The following is a 14,847-nucleotide window of genomic DNA, read 5'->3' on the forward strand; positions in this document are numbered from 1 at the left end:
ATTAACAACAACAAAAATCAGAATGGCTCTAGACATTTCAAATGTACCAATGAAAGCTAGAAGACAACAGAGAGATGCTAAAGAAAATTTAGCAAAGAAAATTATTTATTTATTTATTTATTTATTCCTTTAACCACTAAAGAAAGTTATTTCTAACCTAAAATTCTATACCTAGCCAAACTGTCAATCAAATGTGAAGGTATAATAAAGACATTTTCAGATATACAAGCTCTCAAAAATTTTACTTCCAGAAGCTTCTTGATAATGTGTTTTTATCAAAATGAAAAATAAAAATAAGCTAAGACAAATATATACACATATATATATTCATGCACTGGGGGGTGGGGGGTCCCTTAGCCTGGCCTGCGCCCTCTCGCAGTCCGGGACCCCTCGGGGAATGTCCAACTGCCAGCTTAGGCCCGCTCCCCTAGCAGCCCTGAACACCAATCGGAATGGGGGAGCAGAGAGCATCTTGATTAGGTGTCTGAGGCCTGTCTGGAGGAGTGCCCTGAGATGTTCAGAGGGATCACTTACTACCTGAACTGAGTGTTCACAGCTTCTTATGTTCTTCTCACCAGCACTGAGCAAGAGAAGGGCCAAAGCACCTTGAGGAAAGGGTATATGAAAGGGTAGGTGACCTCAGAATCCTACTTAACCCACTAAAACTACTCTCAAAGCTCTGGGTTCAGGGCAAGAATGGGCACAGAGAGGGACATTGTCAGCCCACTCCTGAGTATCATGAAAAGGGCCTAAGTTTAATTTATGTTCTTATCTTGAGCTCTCCAGGGAGAAAAAAGAAAGTGTCCTAGATAAGGCACTTGGCCCTTTAATTCTCTCTCACATTAGTATTTTTAATTACATTGTGTTGGGTGGGAAGAATATGGAAATGTTGTCTTTGATATTTAGTAATGGAAGAAAAATAAAAAAACTGAGAAGGAAATAAACCAGCCAGTGGTATTTAAACACACACACACACACACACACACACACACACACACACACAGACACCAACAACTTAGAACAAATAAAGAAAAACATCACAGGAGAACATTTTCAGATCAATGAAGAAACCAGAAGTCCACATGAATAGCCCAAGGCTAAGGCAGATTACAGTGGGATATCTCACCCCACTTATAAGAAGCGGGGCAGACTTGGACCAGAGGGAGGAAACCGCCAAAGACTGGAGTCCTGACAGACTATGGGGGAACAGGAGAGGGCACAGAGTCATTCACACCCCCATAGAAACTTCCTGGAAGGATTGAGATTTCAGAGAGGGTATAGAAGCCTAACATAGCTTTCCAAAAACAGGTAGAAAGATTGTTGCTGACCAAGAAGGTATGAGACAGCTGAGAGAGGAGGGTGACAGGACCTGACAGGTATGCAACCTGCATTTAGGACAGAGCCACTTTAGGATAGCATGTTGTTCTATATGGGGGACCCCTTTGCAAACAACCATCAGGCCACAAAAAATGCATGGAAAGACCTGCATTTCCATGTGACTGGCTTCTGCTCTATTCTGTGTTTTATTTATAATGCATTAAATATCATCTTGAAAGGAATAAATAAATAAATTTTAAATATTAAGAAAATATAAAATTTGTCTCAGCGAATGAGGAGATGGCACAAAAGACTAAGTACTGGTGATCTAGGGGTAGGGTATGCAGAGAATATAGGCTGTAAAGGAAAAGACACAATAATAAAATGTGCCTCATTCACTGGAAGACATTGGGTGTTCTTTGGGTGGGGGTTGTCTAGAATCTGACTCCAACCTCCCTTTTGAATATATCACTCCATCTGCCATAGCCTCGCTCTCCTTCCTGAACTCCATTTCCACCAAATGGCTTCAGTGACTCTCAGATAGACCTGGCCATCCCTTTTGGTCCCTGCTCATTTATCGATTGATCTATTTTTGTGTTTATTTGTTGTCTTCTTTCTGCCAGGAACGGGGCTTAGTACTGGGGACAGAGAAATGAACAGAACACACATCCCTGTCCTTGTAAAATTTGCCCCCTGCTGCCAACAGAGATTCTTTCCCTGTTGGGTATTTCCCTCGTCCACACGTCTCTCGGGAAGCCTTTCCGAATGCCATTCCACACTTAACTTCCTCCTCTGATGAAGCTCTTGTCACCCATCCTTAGTAGCAATTGTATAAGATTTGCAGGAATGTCTGGGTCACACTTGGCTATTAGACTTCTCAGACTTTTGTAATTAAGTTATGAAAACTTATTTTTTGTTTTTAGCTTTAAATCATTAGGCACTATTCATTTTTTGTCTGTTTCATCTTTAAAACTAGAAAAGCCAAAAGATCCTCTCTGCACTATCATAGCTATCACCTGATTTTCAGACTGTGCTTTGAGTCAATACTTTCTGCTTTTGAGTTAATTACACTTTTTTTTTAAGCTTCCCAGCCCTATGGACTCAATCATCACACCTTGCCTTTGCATTTCTCAAGCTGTTTAGCATCTAATATTTTGCCTTCACTGAGCATTTTATTCCGGTTGACCGTAAGAGGTGACTCAGTTGGCTGTTTGACCCTCCACTCCTTGTAATAGCCTGCAGGGCCCTGCCTTTAACCCCAATTTGGCCCCATAACCAAGCCTGGTTCCCCTTCCTCCATTTCCCTGAGTGACTGTTGCTTAAAAAGAATCCTTTTCCAATTTCGGTAACAGTCACATCATTAGTTACTGAAACAGATTCCGATTCTGACTTTAAGCAGAAAATACATTTATTTACCAGTGAGTTCTTGAGATCAATGGAGAAACTAAGACTTAGGCAGGAGAAGCACAAACCAAATAGCACCATGGGACTAGTCCTGTAATCACATGCCGCTGCCAAGAGGGCCACGGTGTGGACCCATGTCAAAGTCCCAGTCCCAGATCACCCGGCTCAGCTCCACATGGGCAGACCGTCTGTATTCACTGAGGAAAACACACCCAGCCTGGCCTGTGCATCCTGCTTCCTCACAGTCAGCTGAGGAGCCCAGCCTGGCACGCTCATTGGCCTGTGCATTTACCTCACCTGGGCAGGGCTCCAAGCCAAGCTGTTCCCAAAACTATATCTAGCCGTCTCTCCAAGTAGTCTGCACCAGGACCTAGGAAGTCCAGTACCTTCCACTCAGACACGATGAGCACAATGGTGCCTGTCCTGCTGTCCCTACTGCTTGTTGTGGGTCCTGCAGTCGCCCAGGACACTCAAAACAGTGAGTTGGGAACCAAGGGCTGGGTATGGAGAAGAATGCAGGGGAGGGAATGTGTGAGACAGATGGGCTGGGAGAGGGCCCCAGATGAAGCCGGCATTCCCAGTGTACAGTAGGAATGGGTGTTCGAGGCTGTCAGCTACCTCAGCTCACACACTTCCAGAAGCATTTGGGGAGCCTCTGGACTCATGCTAAGTAAGGCCTTAAATAATTAGAATCTAAAATTCTTAGTAGGCAAATGAACAAAACTGAGACCCAGACAAGTGAAGTGACCTGTCCTGGGTCATACAGCCAGGACAGAGCAGGGACCACACCGGTGCAACTTTTTGTTCCTCCCTCCTTCCAATGGCTGGATGTATCTGTCTGACTCTCAAGGAGAAAGATAACAACTCCAAAGAGCACTTGTAAAGGCATATTAACTGGAGGATACTTCTGGAAACAAGCCCATTCCTTCCCCGCATAGTTAGACACTTGGACAGTGGGCCTGGAAGGCTGGTGACCAGGAAAGAAGCCAGCTGGAGGTTGGGCAGAGTCCATTTTAGGACAGAGTCCTGAGGCTTTTTTTCAGGATGAAGAAATGGAAGCTAAACTGTGGAAGTTAGAATTTTTACATTTACAAACTGTCAGAATATGTGTTTTATAACTATTGATTATATTTACATTGTTAATAACATCCGACATCAAAATCCAGTTTAGATTTAGTGTTCTCCAGAGAAACAGAATGAATGGCATGTATAAGCACAGAAAGAAACATTTATTTTAAGGATGTGGCCCACACCATGGTGAGGGCTGAGAAGTCCAAAATCGGCAAGGTTGGTCCGCACACTGGAGACCCAGAGAAGAGATGATGTTGCAGTCTTGGGTCCAGAGGCAATCTGGAGGCAGAGTGCCTTCTTCCTTTGGAGACCTCAGCCTCTTCTCCTGTGGCCTTCAGCTGGTTGGAGGAGGCCCACCCACAGTATGTGCAGTAATCTTTACTCGACATCTACTGAGCAAAATGGCAGTCACATTTAGAAACTAATTAGTGAGAATAACTCACAAATGTTTCCCCACTCACACTTTTTATCTCTTCTTTTCTTCTTTCCCCTTGTTACTTTTTACATTTGAATTTTTCTCATTCTTCATCTCCTTTTACCCCTAATTTTAACAAGCTTTCCATGTTTTTTTACCTAACCTACGCTCTTTGTTCCCCCTGGATACTTTTCCTTATTTTGAAACTCTTTCGGCATGCCCACTGCTTTTCACATTTCCTATACCAAAAGCATCTTTTCAATGTTTTCTAAGTTTAAGTTTGTGAAAAGGAGAGTTGAGGCCCAGTTTTGGTATCACTGAGCCTAGTTCATGTCCTGTATGTCCTACAACTGTCCCTTCTTTCCCATCCATCCCCCTCCCTTCACCTTCCTGTTAGTCATATCTGTTTCTTCATAACCTCCTCCACCCTTCCTTGCCTTATCCTTTTCCTTATCCCAACTTTAAAAAAAGAAAAGAATAACTTAAGTACTGGAACTAGAAATCTGGAATATGACCTCTAACATTAGTAACACCCATCTATATATGTAAAAGCCTAAGCGACCGTCCAACCGATAGCTATGATGTGCAATGACCACCAGGGGGCAGACGCTCTTACCAGTAGCTATGACACACACTGACCACCAGGGGCAGGCACTCAACACAGGAGCTGCCAAGCTGTGGTGACTTGGCAGCTGTGGTTCTTGGGTGATGCACCCGGAACCAGAGAGGAGGGAGCCCAATTCCAGGATGCGTCACCCGAGAACTGCCCACTTGCAATCTGGGACCCCTTGGAAGTATGTCAGAGATCCGATTTCAGTCTGATCCCTGCAGGCCAGGTGGAGGGACCCCACAGGTGCATGAATCCGTGCACCAGGCCTCTAGTAAGAGTTATATTAGGAATCCATTTTGAAATTTATTATAAAAATATCCCAACCCTCTACCACTCCCTGACTCACACAAAAACGCAGGAACAGCCCTGGCATTTCTGAGTTCCATCCTGTTCTTAGCTTATGCTGATCCATTCTAGGTCATTTCCTGCGGTTACTAATTAATTCTCCTTCCTACACTTTCTAATTATAGTGTTTGTTAGGTTCAACTAGGTTATGCTCCAATAACAAAGACAGTTTTTAGTAGCATAACTCAGCAGATGTTTATTTTTTTGCTCCTGTAAACATGAAAACAGAACAGACGATATTCCTGTCTTCCATGGGGTGATTCAAGGATCCATGTTGGGACTCTTCTATTTTATCCTGTGGTCTCCACAATCATCACCTAAATAAAAGAGAGACAGAGGGTTCAAATCAGCTCATAGGGCCTCCGACCAGAAGAAAGAAATCACTTCCACCCACATTTCCTTTTGACAGAACTCAGTCATGGTCCCAATCTACACTAATAAAAGAGAAACATGCAAATTGGTGTCACTCCACTACACCTACCAGCCAATAGGATGAGTATGCAAGTTAACCCAACAAAGATGGTGGTTAATTTGCATACGCAGGCGCGGAGCGAAGACTGAAGGCTCCGGCCGGACTGAACTGAAGAGGCTTGGCTTCTCCGCTGCAGCCGGACCAAAGGCCTGGGTCCTGGGTGCCGGAGGAAAACTGGTGCCGGCAGCCAGGTGAAGGAAGGCCTATTACGCGAATCTTCGTGCAACGGGCTTCTAGTATACCTATACAAAGGCTAAGAAATACCATCTTTTTATGTGCCAAGAGAGAATATAATGTAGTAAAATACAAAACGGTCTCTGAAGTATCATCTCCAGAACAGAACTAAAGCCCAATCTTTCAAGTGAGCATCCAATAGTGCACAGGTGGCAGCAGGTGGAGAGAGCTGGGGGGGACGAAGCCCAGTGATCAGGTCTCCCTTCCTGGCCCTCTGCTGCCCACACTGGGACTCCCCTGCGTGAATCCCACAGCTCACTCTTTTCTCCCCTTTTGCAGGGCCTTATTCTCTGACCTACCACTCCAATGGGGTATCCAAGCCCAAGGAGGGCTTCCCCAGTTTTCAGGCAACTGGCTACCTCAACGACCAGGCCTTCTTCCACTACGATAGTGAAACTGAAAAAGCTGAACCCCTGGGCCCATGGAAACAGGTGGAAGGAATGGAGGACTGGGAGGAACTAAGTAAATTTCAAAAGGCCAGGGGGGACTTCTTCCTGAAGAACCTGAAAGACATCATGGGCTACTACAAGGATACAGGTCAGTGGACTATGGACTGCTGGGGTGGAAGGTCTTAGCTCAAGAGGCAGTCCTGCAATTTTGAATGGAAAGGGGTCTGCAGGCTAGAAATGCTCCCCATGCCAAAGAAAAAGTCAGCAGCACACTGAGAGATTTACAGACATTTCTTCATCTCTCCCCGCCCCCACCCCCACCCCCCAACACATCACAGCTGCTTTTCCTCCTTCCCCATCACTTCCCCCATCCTCGCTCCCAGGCCTCAACTCTCACACCAAGTGCTGTCAGTGTCAGCCCTTGTGGGCACATCTGTCCTCTCAGCTCCACACCCCTACCCATCTGAGGTGGATCCCACTTTAGAAGGCATCAGACTCACCCCCACCCAGGGATGTTGGGTGGGGAGTGAGCTAACCTTGGGTCATTCTGATCAGGGTTCAGGTTCTAGCTCTGCCAGTCACTAGCTGTTTCACAGTGAACATGTTCTTAATTATCTGGTCTGGATCTGCCAAAACTGGAGCATTGAGTCCTGCCTCCAAGAGATTTTGTGAAAATGATCTAGGTAAATTCCGTGAAAGCTAGGACATAGCCTGTCTTGATATCACCAGGAGCCCCTTAACCTAAGACAGACAATGAAGATGCTGAGTGATTGGAAGAAAGTACCTAGTGCAAACCATGGCTCATACTAGCTGCTCAGGAAGGACTGAATTCAAAACCACAAACTGTTAGGGTTCCATAAAATCATAAAGACCCTCCTGTCCATAGGAGGAGACTGGTGGGTGGGGTCACCAGGTCTTATGGTGTGAGGAGTCATGCAAGGTAGAGCTCAGAGACTAGTTCTCCCATCTCCCAACCCAGCTTTCTTTCTCCCAAACCATACTGCCTACCCCACAAGCCAGCCAACCACAGGCCTGATGAACTGGTGATTTTAAATTATTATAGGACTGGTGTCAAAAGATGGGTTTCTGAGTATTAAAAAAACAAACAAACAAGAAGCTACAAAAGAAGGCAAAAGTTACTAAATCTGAAGGATGTAGTTTGGAAGTCCTAGTGAGAAAACAGCCTGAACTGTGCTCAAAAATAGGAGTGGGTAAGACACAGGTGCCTGGGAAAGAAACTAAAACAAAGTTTGATTGGCTGGAATGGAAAGTGGATGTGAGCAATCATGATATGAAAATAGGTATTAGAAAATAATAAGGCCTGACATTTATTGAGCTCTATGTGCTGTGCTAGGCACATGTATTGACTCATGCAATGATCAAGATAACCCTCTAACATAGTTCCATTGCCATCTTAGAAATGATAAAATTGAAGCAAAACAGGTTATTGGCTGAAATTTACACAACAAGTCATGTGAGGGTGGACATGGGTCTGGGATTAGAGCCCAGATAGCTTGAGATCAGAGCCAGTGCCAATAGCACTAGTCAGTATAGGATAAACACCTACTTTTATAATAGAAATAAAGTGACTCTTCCCCCCTTTCCTAAGGCCAATTTCCAATTGGGAAGGAGGCCATGATAAAGATCTGTAATGAAAATATCAGACACCAGAATAGAGGGAAGAACTGATCAACTTCTGTGGACTCACCTGGAGACATCAAACTTCATGTAGACGGGAAAAGAGAATAGATTGCACAATCTATTTTTAACTACAAGTAATTTCTATTTAACTTGAAAATGAACTTCTGTGCTCGTGTCAGGTTCCTAAGACCTCACAGTGTATTAAATGTTCATTCAAAAAGGTGCTTCATGGGACTAGAAGATCTGTTCACAGCCTGCAGCAATCTGAAATTCCCTGATTGGGAAGAACGTATCTCATCTCAGATTGGCCTAAAACACCAAAGCATACTGTTTCCCTCTCTCTGCCTGCTCTATGTCTGGCTAATAACCCATCTGCCTAAATAAAGGGGTTGCATCTTTAGATTTCAAAACCCTTTCTTCCTCATTGCAAACTGTGCAAGAGTAAGTTATTAAGACAGAGTTGATGCCAGGCTGACTGATTTCTGGGGGGTCGTGTTACCTGCAGGGAATCACACCATGCAGGAAAAGTATGGCTGTAAACTTCAGAATAACAACTACTGTGGGGCATTCTGGACGGTTGCTTATGATGGACGGGACTACATCAAGTTCGACACAGAAATCCCAGCCTGGATCCCCCTGCAACCAGAAGCTCTGAAAACCAAGGTGAAGTGGGAGACAGAAGGCTCTGTGCAGCGGACCAAGGCCTCACTGGAAGAAGAGTGCACCGGGAAGCTGCAAAAGTACCTGCAATTCAGCAGGCCCTTCCTGGACCGTCAAGGTACCTACTGCTCCCTCTGTCCTCCTCCCCTCACTGAGCTGAGAAAAACCAAGGTGACTTCAGGCTGGGACCTCAGGGGAACATTTCAGGCAAATCCTGTAGTCATTTCTCTCTGTGATATGCCTCCTGGCGTGGCTGTGGGGAGAAGGCAGGTGTGTAAAATGTCTGCCCAGGAAGGATGAAGATGAGTAAGTGAGAGCAGGATTGATTGACACAAGCTGAGACTTTGGTTTAAGAATTAATCAGAAAGAAGTTCTTAAGCAGCAGACAGACTGGGGGAGGCAGGAGCCACAAAGCCCACTGGAAGGTTTGTGGGGGAGGGCGGGAGAGAGAGAAACCAAAAACATAAAAACACGGGGCATTCACATTTCTTGCCACCAGAAGTCAATCCACAGTGGGTGGGCAGAGTGCTGGGAGGCAAGGAAGTAGCCACAGACATTCCTTTATCCAACAAGGAAGCCTCATGGAAAGCCTCAGCTTCCCTGATCTTCTGGAAGTTTCCTGGGGAGGCAGGTGGAAAACTGAGGGCTCTGCTCATCCCTGACTCCAGGGGTGGGAGAGACGTGAACAAGGAAAGGTCTCCTCAGACCCTCAAACTCTGTGCTGTGTCTCTCCACAGATCCTCCCTCTGTGTCAATCACCAGCCATGTGGACCCAGGAAACATCAGGACCCTCAAGTGCGTGGCCGACAACTTCTACCCACAACCAATCAGTCTGTACTGGACTCAGGCAGACAGTGTAGTGGAGACTGAGTCATGGGGAGAGGGTCCTCTCAGTGAAAATGGCACTTACCAGTCCTGGGTGGTGGTGAAAATCCCCTCTCTGTCCAGAGGCCCTTACTCCTGCCACGTGCAGCACAGCAGCCTGGCCCAGCCCCTCACTGTCACATGGAATAAGAGTCAGTAACCAGGGGCTAGGCATCTCGGGGTCCGGAGACTAGTAGGCACCCTTTCATCGGGACATGAGAGATGAGCTCTAGAATGACTGTCATCATCCTCAGCAAGGCCCAAGAGGAAGAGTGAAGGGGACGGAGAGGTGGTGAATTTGGAGACACAAAGCTTGAATGCTGAGCACTGAGCTGACTCACTGCTACATTCCCTCTCTGAACCCATTATCTATTCTGTGGAATCTAATCACACTAAACAACTAGCCTATAAGAAAAATAAATCTGATTATTGTATTGCTAAAATCTGTAGAGATGTCAGCAGAGATTATTATTCATCCTACCCTCAGGCATTTGAATCATCTGAAATTCTTGGCATCCACTGGAAACAATATGTTCTGGCCATCTTTTTGTTTGTTTGTTTTGTTGATCCTCACCTGAGGATATTTTTTCCATTGACTTTTAGAGAAGGTGGAAGGGAGGGAGGGAGGGAGGAAGGGAGGGAGGGAGGGGGAGAGAGAGGGGGAAGCATCAATATGAGAGAGAGACATATGATTGGTTGCCTCCCACATGCCCCAACTGTGCCAGGGATTGAACCTGCAACCCAGGCAGGTGCCTTTGACCAGGAATCCAATGTGTGACCCTTCAATGCATGGAACAACACTCAACTACTGAGCTATACCAGCCAGGGCTATACTGGCCAGCTTGACCTGGGGTCTCCACTGTAGCATGGTATGACCACCTTGTACCTTGAGTATTGTTCAGGTGCCCACTGCTGATGTCCCCTCCGGTCATGAGGTCATAGAACACTGCAAATTCTTTAATTCAATCCGAAACATCTTCTGTACCTCAGTTTCCCCCACACTTACTTGCCACCTGTGAGACACTATCCTCCACTCCAGCCACTCTGCCTCTCCTACACTATGTTGGCTTTAGGGCCATGTCACCAGAACCCAGATTCAGCTGCCTGCTACCACATAAGCCAAACTCCTGAGACAGATGCTGTTGAAATTGGAAAGTGATTTATTCAAGTGCTGGACACCTGAGAAGATGGGGGATTCTTGTTGCAAAGCCAATCTCAACATCTCAGTGCAGGCAGAAGTTTTTTTGTTGTTTATTTTTTTTAATAAATCTTTATTGTTCAGATTATTACAGTTGTTCCTCTTTTTCCCCCCATAGCTCCCCTCCACCTGGTTCCCCATCCCACCCCCTGCCCTTACACACACACCCCGCACTGTCCTCATCCATAGGTGTACAATTTTTGTTCAGTCTTTTCCCGCACCCCCCACACTCCCTTCCCCCTGAGAATTGTCAGTCCACTCCCTTTCTATGCCCCTGATTCGATTCTATTCACCAGTTTATTCTGTTCATCGGATTTTTTATTCACTTGATTTTTATTTTTTTTTAAATATATTTTATTTATTTTTTACAGAGAGAAAGGGAGAGGGATAGAGAGTTAGAAACATCGATGAGAGAGAAACATTGATCAGCTGCCTCCTGCACACTCCCTACTGGGGATGTGCCTGCAACCAAGGTACATGCCCTTGACTGGAATCGAACCTGAGACCCCTGAGTCCGCAGGCCGATGCTCTATCCACTGAGCCAAACCGGTTAGGGCTTCACTTGAATTTTAGATTCACTTGTTGATAGATATGTATTTGTTGTCACTTTGTTGTTCATAATTTTTTTTTAATTAAATCTTTATTGTTCAGATTATTACATTTGTTCCTCTTTTTCCCCCCCATAACTCCCCTCCTCCCAGTTCCCGCCCCACCCTCCGCCCTCACTCCCCACCCACTGTCCTCATCCATAGGTGCACGATTTTTGTCCAGTCTCTTCCCGCATCTCCCACACCCCTTTCCCCCCCAAGAATAGTCAGTCCATTCCCTTTCTATGTCCCTGATTCTATTATAATCACCAGTTCATTCTGTTCATCAGATTATTTATTCACTTAATTCTTAGATTCACTTGTTGATAGATGTGTATTTGTTGTTCATAATTTGTATCTTTACCTTTTTCTTCTTCTTCCTCTTCTAAAAGAATACCCTTCAGCATTTCATATAATACTGGTTTGGTGGTGATGAACTCCTTTAGCTTTTTCCTATCTGTGAAGCTCTTTATCTGACCTTCAATTCTGAATGATAACTTTGCTGGGTAGAGTAATCTTGGTTGTAGGTTCTTGCTATTCATCACTTGGAATATTTCTTGCCACTCCCTTCTGGCCTGCATGGTTTCTGTTGAGAAATCAGCTGAGAGTCATATGGGTACTCCCTTGTAGGTAACTAACTAACTGTTTTTCTCTTGCTGCTTTTAATATTCTCTCTTTGTCTTTTGCTCTTGGCATTTTAATTATGATGTATCTTGGTGTGGTCCTCTTTGGGTTCCTTTTGTTTGGGGTTCTCTGTGCTTCCTGGGCTTGTAAGTCTATTTCTTTCACCAGGTAGGGGAAGTTTTCTGTCATTATTTCTTCAAATAGGTTTTCAATATCTTGCTCTCTCTCTTCTTCTGTCACCCCTATAATTCAGATGTTGGTGCACTTAAAGTTGTCCCAGAGGCTCCTTGCTCTATCTTCATATTTTTGTATTCTTTTTTCCTTTTGCTTTTCTAGTTGGGTGTTTTTTGCTTCGTATTTCAAATCTTTGACTTGATTTTTGGGATCCTCTAGTCTGCTGTTGGATCTCTGTATATTATTCTTTATTTCAGTCAGTGTATGCTTAATTTCTAATTGGTCCTTTTTCATATCCTTGAGGGTCTCACTAGATTTATCGGAGGTTTCTAGAAGATTCTTAAATAACCTTATAACCGTGGTTTTGAACTCTATATCCAGTAGTTTGCTTTCCTCTATTTCTTTCATTTGTGACCTGTTTCTTTGTCTCTGCATTTTGGCTGCTTCTCTGTGTTGATAGACTGGCTTTGTATTCTAGGTGTCCTATAGGGCCCAGTGGCTCAGCCTCCCTAATTACCTGAGGTGGACACTCTTGGTGCACCCCTTTGTGGGTTCTATGCACAGTCTTGTTGTAGTTAAGCCTTGATTGCTGTTGGTATCACTGGGAGGAATTGACCTCCAGGTCAGTTGGCTATGAGGACCAGTTGTGTCTACAGTGGGAGAACTTCTGTGCTGGAGACACCCTTATGGGGCAGGACTTGCTTCAGTGGGGCTTTGGTGCTCACTGAGTCTGCCCCTTGAGTATGTCTCTTATGGATCTGAGGAGTTGTAATCTGGATGGTCTCACTGACCACTGAGTAGACTGGCTCTTGGATCTTCAAGGAGGTGCAAAGTCAGCCACTGCCTGAGGCCACCCAGCAGGAGCTACAGAGAGATCTGCAGATTCCTCCTATTTGTTTGGGGTTTGGAGGTGCCCAGATGAAGAGCAGCTGTGAAGTAATGCAGGCTGCTGACAAGCCTTAGGTCTTCTTTTGGTAGCTCTGGGGTTCTCTGACCCAGCTATAGTTTGACAGGTTTTTAGGCGGAGAAAGGCCAGGCCATTCATATGCAAAAGTGCACAGGTTGGGTGGGGTTGTAAATTGGGTGAGGTGGGGTCTCAGGGAATCACCAGGGTGGAGCAAACCGCAATGGCTGCCAGTCTGTTTTGCCTCAGAGAGATCCCGGGGTCTGTGTCCTGCGGCCCCATGCAGGAACAATGAACACTGCAAGCACCTCTGTGAGAAAGCCGCCCTAACATTCTGACCCGATGCCAGACAGTCCAGTTTCCATATGAGTCTGGGTCCCCAGAGACTCACCCGGAACTGGAGTTCAGAGCAGTTGGGAGCTTGTATCTCCCTCCTGATTGAAAAAGACAACAGCATACCCAGCTGCCAGCCCTTTTCGCACGCGCCTCCATACCTCCACACTTCCACACCTCTGCACCTCCTACCGGACTCAAGGCACTTTTCTCTTTCCTTCTAGTTGCAGAATTTCTACTCAGCCAGTCTTCCTGTGGTTCTGGATGATATTCGTTTTGTCTTTTAATTGTAGCTTTAATGTGGTTGTGCGCAGCAGCAAGTTCAGGTGTTTATCTATGCCACCATCTTGGTTGCTCTCCCCAGGCAGAAGTTTTTATAAGGAGGAAGAGAAAAACAGAACAAGGAAATCAAGGAGAGGGTTCTGAAGATTTCTCCATGTGCTGACCAGCATGATCCATTTCAATAAGGATATTGAAATTGGTCAAGTGATGGTTGGATGTGCATCATCCTGGTCTTCGTCATCTTGGTTCTGTGGTTGAAGGTCAGCAAACCTCCAAAAACTGGGATGACTGAAGGTCAGAATATGCATCTTCTGAAGTTAGTTCATAGAATTCCTTTACAAACATGCTGTTTATCTATAGCTATATATTAGTCAGAGTTAGCATTTACAGAAACAATGTCAAAGGAATGATGGAGTGGGTTACAATTCCCCACTGTTACAGTCACACACAACCATATCTTATTTGAAAGGCTTCATCCTGTCAGGACACACTCCCAGGAAAGTAAAAAAATATTCAGACCTGTAGAGAATTTTTATAACAGTTTATTTGAGCCTAACTGATGGCATATGCATCTTCTTTATGCATATGAGAATAACAGTTTGCATCTTTTTTTATGCATTTGAAATTAAGAAGGAAATGTAAGGAGGTGGGAGAAAAAAAGGTGGGGATTAGACCGAAGGATAGTTAACAATTTATGTGCTCTCTTTTGTTTGGTAGTTCAGTTTGTTCATTAAATTCCACAACAGACTCATAGGCAGAGAGTCGGCAGACAGTTCTGGTGGTGAGGGGTGGGGTTGAGTGGGGTGGAGGGATTGAGAGAAAAAAAGAGAGAGAGAACTCATGGACATGGACAACAATGTGATGATGGCAGGGGGAAGGGAGGAGTGGAATAGGTCATAAAGGGGATAAATGCTGAAGAAAAAGTAAAATAAAATAAAAACATTTTAAGTTTATGTGCTCTCTTGAGAGTTACCATCCCCTTTGAGGGTTACTACATCTGGTATTTCAAAGGTGTGTTAACTTTACATGCATAAGAGCAATCGACCAGCTGGCTTAAAGCCTTTCACTAAAGAAGTTATAGGTATGGGGCTTGGCTTCCCACTATGACCTACCCAGTTAGGAATTTATGAACAGATCACCCTATGAGATTTCTTTCTACAGAACCCCTTTTTTTCATCCACAGTTCCCACTTTGGTCATAAATCAATCCAAAGAATGCATTAATGACCAACCTTTTGATTGGATAGTGTGGTCTCACAGCCCTAGGAAGGCTCATTCCTAAGAAATCTCAGTTTCAATGTTGTCTTGTTGACCCTTGGGCATG

At 44.9% G+C, this 14,847-nt stretch overlaps 1 protein-coding gene across 1 annotated transcript; it reads left to right on the plus strand.

Moving 5' to 3' along the window:
• The first annotated feature begins 3,039 nt into the window (after positions 1-3,039).
• Positions 3,040-9,869, plus strand: LOC118656493 (zinc-alpha-2-glycoprotein-like). The gene is made up of 4 exons (XM_036309958.1): positions 3,040-3,199; positions 6,148-6,405; positions 8,404-8,676; positions 9,296-9,869. The coding sequence occupies exons 1-4, from the start codon at positions 3,124-3,126 to the stop codon at positions 9,580-9,582; spliced, it is 894 nt and encodes a 297-aa protein (XP_036165851.1). The 5' UTR covers positions 3,040-3,123; the 3' UTR covers positions 9,583-9,869.
• The last annotated feature ends 4,978 nt before the right edge of the window (positions 9,870-14,847 follow it).

The sequence above is a fragment of the Myotis myotis genome, unplaced genomic scaffold (genome assembly GCF_014108235.1).
Source record: "Myotis myotis isolate mMyoMyo1 unplaced genomic scaffold, mMyoMyo1.p scaffold_m19_p_5, whole genome shotgun sequence".
NCBI lineage: Eukaryota > Metazoa > Chordata > Mammalia > Chiroptera > Vespertilionidae > Myotis > Myotis myotis.

Excerpts from the sequence above, each read along its gene's own strand:
- LOC118656493 (XM_036309958.1), top strand. The coding sequence starts at position 3,124 with ATGAGCACAATGGTGCCTGTCCTGCTGTCCCTACTGCTTGTTGTGGGT. Across the intron at positions 6,406-8,403 it reads GGGCTACTACAAGGATACAG|GGAATCACACCATGCAGGAA; the intron begins GTCAGTGGACTA and ends TGTTACCTGCAG. Across the intron at positions 8,677-9,295 it reads GCCCTTCCTGGACCGTCAAG|ATCCTCCCTCTGTGTCAATC; the intron begins GTACCTACTGCT and ends GTCTCTCCACAG.